The following is an 8,627-nucleotide window of genomic DNA, read 5'->3' as shown; positions in this document are numbered from 1 at the left end:
AGTCATTGGAAGACAAAGAAGGTCATTTATTTCTATAAACCTTTTAAAAACTGTATTACATTCTGCAAACATTTCTGTGTGCTCGGAAATTCAAATGACTGCAAACCAGCCATGCACATTACTCCATGGAATCCATCTTGAACATGAAACCATGTCACTGGCACACCGTTGTCCTCTAACCGCTTCTTGTACAACAGCCCGTCATCCCGGAGAACATCATACTCACAGGTTAGAATGAAAGTCTCCGGGAGCTGGCGGATTATGTCATCCTCCGCTAGAAGGGGGGCAAACATTGTCTCAGTACCTCTTTTAACTTGTTCATAAAGTTCTTCTGAAAATGGAGCAGGCGCTACAGGAACATAGCCCCTAGCTTTAAATTCTTCTGGAATGTTATCAGCACTTATCCATTTTTGGTATTTCTCTCTCAAATCAGGAGGGATATGGGCACCTTTCAGAATTCTGTCTACATTCATTGTCTTCCCAGTGAGATATGTCAAACCAAGTTTGACAGTTCTTTTCCGAAACAAGGGAGAAATCGACTGGTTTTGCTGATAGGATGGCAAATTGAAGTCTATTGCTTGGAGGAATGGATAAACGAGGACCTGAGCTCGCACTCTTGGGAGGTCCTCTCTGGTCACCAGTTCTTGACAAATGGCTGTAGCTTTTGTGGCCCCACTACTCTCCCCAACAATGGCAATGTTGCTGGGGTCCACTCCATATTCCTTTGCATTTTTCATAAAATATATTACAGCAGTTAAACAGTCCTGTACAGGGACTGGATATGGATGCTCAGGAGCTAAACGAAATCTAAAGAAAAAAACAAGGTATCATCAACATTTGACATCATACTAGGGGCTGAGGTACCTTCAGCACCCCCAAGGGGGCTGGGTCCCCCTAAGTTGATTGGCATTGCCATTCAAATGGTTATGTGCTCCACATCATGTGATCATTTATGCAATATGGGACTTACTGGGGGGGGCAATATTTACTCAGGTTGGCACCCCTGCCTTCACGCAAGCAAGACAAATTCCAGTCAGGCAGATGCCACTCAAGGAGGGTGCAAAAGAGGGTCAATGGTGCAGGGGTGGGGGCCTGTGGTGAGTTCAGAGGGAGAACTGAAGAGGCCTGGAGTGGAGCATTCAGCCCCAGTGCCTGAGGTTTTCCACGATAATATAATGCTAGTTGAGCATCCCGTTCTCAGTGGCCACTGGTCAATCTTTGAAGAAACTCACAATCAGGACATGAGTACACTGGTACTCTTCCCTCCCGCAGCTTCCAGCAACTGGCATTCAGAAGGACACTGCCTCCGACTGCAGAGACAGGCTATAGCCATTATGGCTAGTAGCCACTGGTAGTCTTATACTGTGTGCATTTGTTTAATCCTCTTAAAACCACCCAAGTTGGAGGCCATCACTGCCTCCTCAGGGAGTGAGTTCCACAACTATGCACTGCGTGAAGAAGTACTTCCTTTTATGTGAATCTCCCAGCATTCAGCTTCATTGAATGTCCACATGTTCTAGAGTTAAGAGAGAGGGACAAAAACATTTATCTAGTTTTCTGTAAAAGTAGTTTAATGTTTCTTACATGATGCCTTGGAAGGAGTTTTGTCCTGAAAGGCAGGAGATAGATAATTGTGACAGATAGAATTGGGATAGATTGAGAAGCCGTATCAACCTCTCATGGTGGATAAGGTTATCCATGGATACTAGTCACAAGGTGGATGTGCCATCTCCACTATCACAGGCAGTAATGCTTCTGAATACCAGATGATGTACATTGCAACTGGGGGTAGTGCTCCTGTGTCTGGGTCCTGCTCGTGGGCTTTTCATTGGGATATTTGGGTTGGCCACCGTGAGAACAGGATGTTGGGCCCTCTTTGGCCTGATCCAGCGGAGCTCTTCTTATGCTTCAAGCCAGAGGGATTGGGTCCAAAGGCATAAAAATCAAAATACAAAGGGGAACACCCATTCTAAAGGTTGGCAAATTCACTATGTTGGCAAAATCAGCCTTTTTCTACGCTCATATGGAAGGGTTAGAAACTGAGGGGGAAATACTCTTATTTTCTGCTACAACAAGCGTGAAAATACTTACTCAACACACATAACCACTGAATCAGTTTGGTGGGCAATGGAACGGCAGATCCTTTCCGAGGTTCCTGGAAAAAAGCACACAACCTTTAACGAGTCTCCTTCAGCAACAACTAATTTGAACTGAACCCTTTATAAATGGGGTATCACTAGTTGAAAACCATTATGTAAATTTTGTTCCCTCCTGATCAGGAGTTTCAATGGGTAAAACTCAAAATAGAACCAAAAAATCCATACTTATAAAGCAAGGTGTGCTAGGAAGAACAAAGAATGGGATCCATTTTGGACTGGCTAGCTGAAGACTGGCTGGGAGAGATGCCTTTGATTCCAGTGCTGCACAGCTGTGGGAGCAAGCCCTGCTTCAGATGACTCCCTCCATGCAGAATGAACATGTAAATATGTGAATAAGTCAGAACAGGACTAAACAAACCTCAGACCATATTTTTGGCCTTCTTTTAAATTAATTCTGACCATCTCTGGAAGACCTTTCCTAGAAGTCCATTGAAGTATGAAGCACAAATATCTTCTTTGACATTTTTCATTGACCTTGGCATTAGGAATTAATACAGAACTGGTCACCTCCGCAAAAGGAAGCTTCAGGCCTTTTTTTTACCACACAATCCCATCCTGCCATGCTAAGCTGCCTACAGTTCAGAAACTTGAGCTGGTGCAGAATTCAGCAGCCAGGTTGCCCACCGTGGTTTGAGCATATACCAATCCTGGCATGACTGCATTGGCTGCCAGTTTGTTTCCAGGCCCAAGCCCAGAACTGTTGTGGCTCCCCGTTTGTGGAATGCTCTCCCCCAGGAGACTCACCTGCCGCCTTCGTTTTGTATCTTCAGGAGCCCTTGGCTAATTAAACAATGGGTGGCCTTTTAAACTGTGTGTAGGTACAAGTTATTAATATTGTTTGTTGTTATTCTTTGTATTGTTATAGATTTGTGTGGAGATCAACCTAAACCTTATAAATTAATAAGTGGTAGGATTTTGATTATTATTTGGAGTATTGAAGGGAAGATTGGAGGCCAACGGAAAAAACACTTTCCAAGTCAGTGCCTCACCTTGGATAGAGGCCTTAACATGACAAAAGAGGTTGATGGCGCATATGAGAGGAATTCTTGGACCTGAGCAGAAAGAGGTTGTCATGGCAATGGGGAGTGTGTTTGAGGTTTCAGGAAAAGAGTGTCATTAGAGCAGTGTTTCCCAAGCTTGGGTATCCAACTGTTCTTGTACTACAATGCTCATCATCCCATACCACTTGTTTGGGAGAGAGTGGAGGTGTTACACAACTTTTGTAGCAGTATTAATAAAGATAAAAATAAAAATCCAGAGGCAGCACAAACCACCACCACCCCTCCATAGCAAACATTTCATGACCTTTACATTAAAGTATCACCCCAAATTCTCCACAAACAATAGTGAACCATTTCAAAAACATTTCACAGAACTTACGGATGCTTGCAAATAGTCCAACCCCTCCATGAAGAAAGATGATTCCTTTCCTGTTCCCAGCAGGTGATGTCTTGGGCCAGTACACCCTCACTGGCACCCCATCGAAAACCAGATCCCTTATGATCAGTTCTGGCTCCTTCGTTTTTGGAATGAATAGGAGTATGGCCCTGACTATGGAATATCTATGGCAGATGCCCAGTTTTTCCAGAATGCCTGCCTGTTTAAACCAAAACATTTAGCATTTTAAATCAGATATTTTACCACTTTTTAACAAAATAAAAATAAAAATTGCATATATGTATTGCCTGTGGAGCAGAAACCCTGCATGGGAGACGACTACACTGTTTATCCTTTTCTTCCTCTTGGGATGGAAAATTATTCTCCCTGAGCAGCACAGAAGTGAAGCCCCTGCCTAGTATGCTTCTTGTTATTTTGAACCTTAAGATACAACACAAATTGGGGGTATTCAGTGCTAGTAGTACTACAGTGGTACCTTGGGTTAAGAACTTGATTCATTCTGGAGGTCCGTTCTTAACCTGAAGCACCACTTCAACTAATGGGGCCTCCCGCTGCCGCTGTGCCGCCAGAGCACGATTTCTGTTCTTATCCTGAAGCAAAGTTCTTAACCTGAAGCATTATTTCTGGGTTAGCGGAGTTTGTAACCTGAAGCGTATGTAACCTGAGGCACCACTGTACTCAGAATAAATCCACTGGAGGAGTGCATAAGCAGAGCCTGCTGGATTAGGACAATGGCCCATCTAGTCCAGCATCTCACAGTGGCCAACCAGGCGCCCCAATGGGAAACCCACAAACAGGACCCAAGTACAGGAGCCTTCTTCCCTCCTTGCGTTTCCCAGCAACTGGTGTTCAGAAGCATTGCTGCCTCCATCTCTAGATACAGGTGGGTAGCCGTGTTGGTCTGCCATAGTCAAAACAAAATCGAAAATTCTTTCTAGTAGCACCTTAGAGACCAACTGAGTTTGTTCCTGGTATGAGCTTTCGTGTGCATGCACACTTCTTCTGAAGAAGTGTGCATGCACACGAAAGCTCATACCAGGAACAAACTCAGTTGGTCTCTAAGGTGCTACTAGAAAGAATTTTCGATTTTGTTTTGTCCATCTCTAGAGCAAGAGCATAGCCACGGTGGCTAATAAACATCCATAGCTATCTCCTCCATGAATTTATCTATTTCTGGTTGTAAGCTATTCAACTTGGCAGCCATCATCACTGCCTCTTGTGAGAGTGACTTCCATGGCTTGAATATGTTCGGTGTGAAGAAGTGCTTTCTTCTATCTGTCCTGAATCTTCCAACATTCAGCTTCATTGGATTGTCTACAACAGCGGTGGCTAGCCTTTTAGAGACGGAGTGCCCAAACTCAAACAAAAAACCACTTATTTATCGCAAACTGCCCAAGGTTTTTGAGCTTTTTTGGGGGGGGGGCGTCCCCAAAGTTGTTGAGCTTTTTTGGGGAGAGACAGAACAGAAAAATCGCCGCGGTTCTCGCCATCTCCCTCCCCTCCCGCCGGGCGCACTACCCGGCTAGCTCGCTCTCGGGCTCCTGCGATGAGGAGGACGGAGCAGCCCTGAGCCAGGTGAGCGGCAGAGGCCAGGAGAGGGAGAGCTCCCAGCCAGCCCAACAGCCGCGGCTGCCTGCCTGCCTGCCTGCCTGCTCCCTGCCCGCGATCCCGGCGTGGTCTCCCCCATCTTCCTCCCTCTCTCCGCCGCGGCGCGCAGGGAGGCTGCAGGTGCAGGTGCCCTCCTAGCCCAGGCAGGTCAGGCCCACAGGAGGCAAGGGACCTGCGGAGGATTGGGGCGGAAGGGAATGGGCGAGACTTGGCTTGGAGGGGGGAGCTGTGAACTACCACGCAACACTGAAAAAGTGCAGGGGGGGGGGAATTCTCGAGGGTCAAATAACGAACGCTGTTGCGCCCAATCAGAAACAGCCACTGCCGCAGCCAATTGAAAAACAGACAAATCCCCGAACACAATCGCTGGTTACTAACGAAAAAAAAATTGTTTGTTTTTTAAAGTTCCGAGTTTAAGCAGTGGATGCACGCAGCAGCGTGTGGAGAAGCGGAAGCACAAATGGACAAAACAACAAAACAACAGCGCGGATGGGCCGATGGCGCGTGTGCCAGGCTCCGCGTGCCATAGGCTCGCCACCGCTGGTCTACAAGTTCTAGCGACCTGAGAGAGGGAGGAAAACCTTTCTCTCTCTATTTTCTCCATAATTTTAAAATTTTCTATCATGTCGCCTCTTACTTGCCTTTTCTCTAAACTAAAATATTTCAAATGTTGCAGCCCTTTTATAGAGGTGTTGCTTCATCCCTGTGATATATGTAAAATAAACTTACCAGTACAAATCCATATCCCACTAAGAAATTGAAAAGTATCAATGCTACAGGATGGCCGATACCTGGAGGCAGGCGGGTCCTGGCAAGATTATAATAAATTCCCCATACCAACAGCAAGAGATGAAGGAAGATGGTTATATATATCAGCATCCACAGAGTTCCACCAAATGCCATTTCCCTTAAACTCAGAGGCACAGAGACAAGGACTTCACCTTAGCTAATGCTGGTGGCTATTATACAACAACAGTAGGTGTCATGTACAAGAGAACATCCTTGGCCAACCCACTTACCTCTCAACTGAGAAGAAAACAAATGGTGTAGTAATGTGGTCGTATAGTGCAGCCTATCTTGGATTCCTAAATGTCACTGTTGTTCCTTGTGAGGAATTAAAATGTCGCTTTTTCAAAAGGTTGCAACAGCTAAGTAAAAGGTTGAAAGAGCTAAGTAACTTGCTTAGAAGCATATCTTTAGAATGACATAGTTAGAATGCCTGAAAGCAGGTTGGCTGACAGTTGAAATGTGGTTCATCTGCATGCTTCAGCAAATATAGAGCTTGCTTACACCTAAGGGTTGTTGGTATGTGGCTTTATTGGGACGACTCTGGGGTTGTGGCAATCATATCGATTTACTGGCCGAGGGAGCCGGCGTTTGTCCACAGACAGCTTCCGGGTCATGTTGCCAGCATGACTAAGCCACTTCTGGCGAACCAGAGCAGCACACGGAAACACCGTTTACCTTTCCACCAGAGCGGTACCTATTTATCTACTTGCACTTTGACGTGCTTTCAAACTGCAAGGTTGGCAGGAGCAGGGACTAAGCAACCAGTGGCGTACGAAGCCGCTTTGCCGCCTGGAGCGGCAAACACAGGGGCAGCCCCCGAGGGCGGGGTGCTGCTCCATAGTGCGTGTGCGTCGTGACGTCATGACGCAAGCGTGCTACGGAGCACAGTCCATCCGGGCTGCTGTGCGGCAGGTGCTCGCACAGCAACTCGCAAGGCTGCCAGGCACAAGCTGCTGTACGGACGTGCTGCTCATGCCCAGCATCCAGGATGGAGTGCGCACATGTGCAGTCTGTCCTGGATGCCGGGTGCGAGCGACTCCCCGTCTCTGGGGCGGCTGCTCACACGGCAACTCGTAAGGTTGCAGCGCGCGAGTAGCCACCGCACGGAAGTGGTGCCAGGCGGCTGCTTGGGAGTCGTGGGGGGGGCGGCGCTGAGTGTCACCCCCCTCCAGGCTGGAAACGGGGTCGTACTGCTCTCAACACCCCCACCTTGCTACGCCACTGCAAGCAATGGGAGCTCACTCCGTCATGGGGATTTGAACCGCTGACCTTCTGATTGGCAAGCCCTAGGCTCTGTGGTTTAGACCAAAGCGCCACCCTTGTCATGGGAACATAGACCAAATAAGGAGGAAAGAAATAAGGAGGAATGGACGTCAAATTCAGAGTAATAGGAGATATCAACAAAGGTGGGCGGACGTGATAGCCTGTAAACCCTGCACATACCCAGCCAATGGGGAAACGGGAGGGAATCTGTGCTCGGGTATAGGGGATATAAGCTTTGGTCTTACTATTTTTGGGTGTGCCTGCTTTTGGACACCCAATCTTGCAAGGACATTATTTTGTAATCGATAAATTCTCTGCTCCACCAATTTCATTCACATTTTATTTTGAGGGTCTCAGACCCACTTCTAACATTCCTCACACAGGTGGGTGTATGTTCGTTGGTGTGAATTCGCCTAAACTCCCCTGTCAAGTGTCAATCCATGTCCCTGCAGTCGTTATTGGCACTAACTGAGGTTTTACAGCCCATTTCCAAATTCAGCAAATTCCATGCATAACACGTTGCAGTAATCCAAATGGAAGGCTGCCAGTGTTACTTTGTCATCAAGATAATGCTGCAGACCAGCACCTAATGCCATGACACCATGGGGTGGAGGTGATGAGGGCAAGGAAGGAAAGCCAACATCGCTGTGTTCTTTGGGTCTCAACCATGGGTCCCTAGATGTTTTTGAAATACGACTCCCATCATCCTTGAGCACTGGCCATGCTGGGTAGCCATGATCTCCTTCTCGTACGCCTCCTCAATGGTGCCAACTCTCCCTCATGGGCTTTCTGTGAAGAGGGCATCCCCCTTCTGTCTTCACTATGAGGGAAGGAGTCCCTTACCTCTTCGTAAATGCTCAATTTACCCATGAGAAGAAGGAAAAACTCAGTTCACAGAAAGGAGCATTACTTATCCACGTGTAGCATAAGTGGGTGAATAAGAAGTCCCTGCCTCAAAAACTGGGCCCTGTCAGAGAAGAAGCCATTGGGGTCTGACCTGTCCCCTCCTGGGTGGCCATCTTGTCCTGAGGTGGCAGAAGCAACAGGCAAAGCCATCACAGCTATAACACACCTCAGAAGGCAAAGATCCCTAAGCATGGTTGAGGAGCCCCACTCATGACACTTGGGGAAGGCAATATGGATTGTTCCCTGAGTCTGGGGACGTCCAAAAGAGAAATCTCACAATCCTGCTCCTCACCCTTAAGTAGTGGTGGTGGGGAAGATCACTTAGAATCATAGAAACATAGAATCATAGAGTTGGAAGAGACCACAAGGGCCATCCAGTCCAACCCCCTGCCAAGCAGGAAACACTATCAAAGCATTCCTGACAGATGGCTGTCAAGCCTTCGCTTAAAGACCTCCAAAGAAGGAGACTCCACCACACTCCTTGGCAGCAAATTCCACTGTCAA

At 47.2% G+C, this 8,627-nt stretch overlaps 1 protein-coding gene across 1 annotated transcript; it reads right to left on the bottom strand.

Moving 5' to 3' along the window:
* LOC117039287 (arylacetamide deacetylase-like 4) lies at positions 1–6,112 on the bottom strand. The gene is made up of 4 exons (XM_033136384.1): positions 5,895–6,112; positions 3,540–3,756; positions 2,092–2,155; positions 1–807 (listed from the first exon to the last, which is right to left on the bottom strand). The coding sequence occupies exons 1-4, from the start codon at positions 6,066–6,068 to the stop codon at positions 33–35; spliced, it is 1,230 nt and encodes a 409-aa protein (XP_032992275.1). The 5' UTR covers positions 6,069–6,112; the 3' UTR covers positions 1–32.
* Between the last annotated feature and the right edge of the window lie 2,515 nt (positions 6,113–8,627).

Source organism: Lacerta agilis, chromosome 17 (genome assembly GCF_009819535.1).
Source record: "Lacerta agilis isolate rLacAgi1 chromosome 17, rLacAgi1.pri, whole genome shotgun sequence".
NCBI lineage: Eukaryota > Metazoa > Chordata > Lepidosauria > Squamata > Lacertidae > Lacerta > Lacerta agilis.
This window is presented reverse-complemented; position numbering and strand designations above follow the sequence as displayed.

Excerpts from the sequence above, each read along its gene's own strand:
- LOC117039287 (XM_033136384.1), bottom strand. The coding sequence starts at position 6,068 with ATGGCATTTGGTGGAACTCTGTGGATGCTGATATATATAACCATCTTC. Across the intron at positions 3,757-5,894 it reads TGGGATATGGATTTGTACTG|GCAGGCATTCTGGAAAAACT; the intron begins GTAAGTTTATTT and ends TGGTTTAAACAG. Across the intron at positions 2,156-3,539 it reads TGGACTATTTGCAAGCATCC|GAACCTCGGAAAGGATCTGC; the intron begins GTAAGTTCTGTG and ends GCTTTTTTCCAG.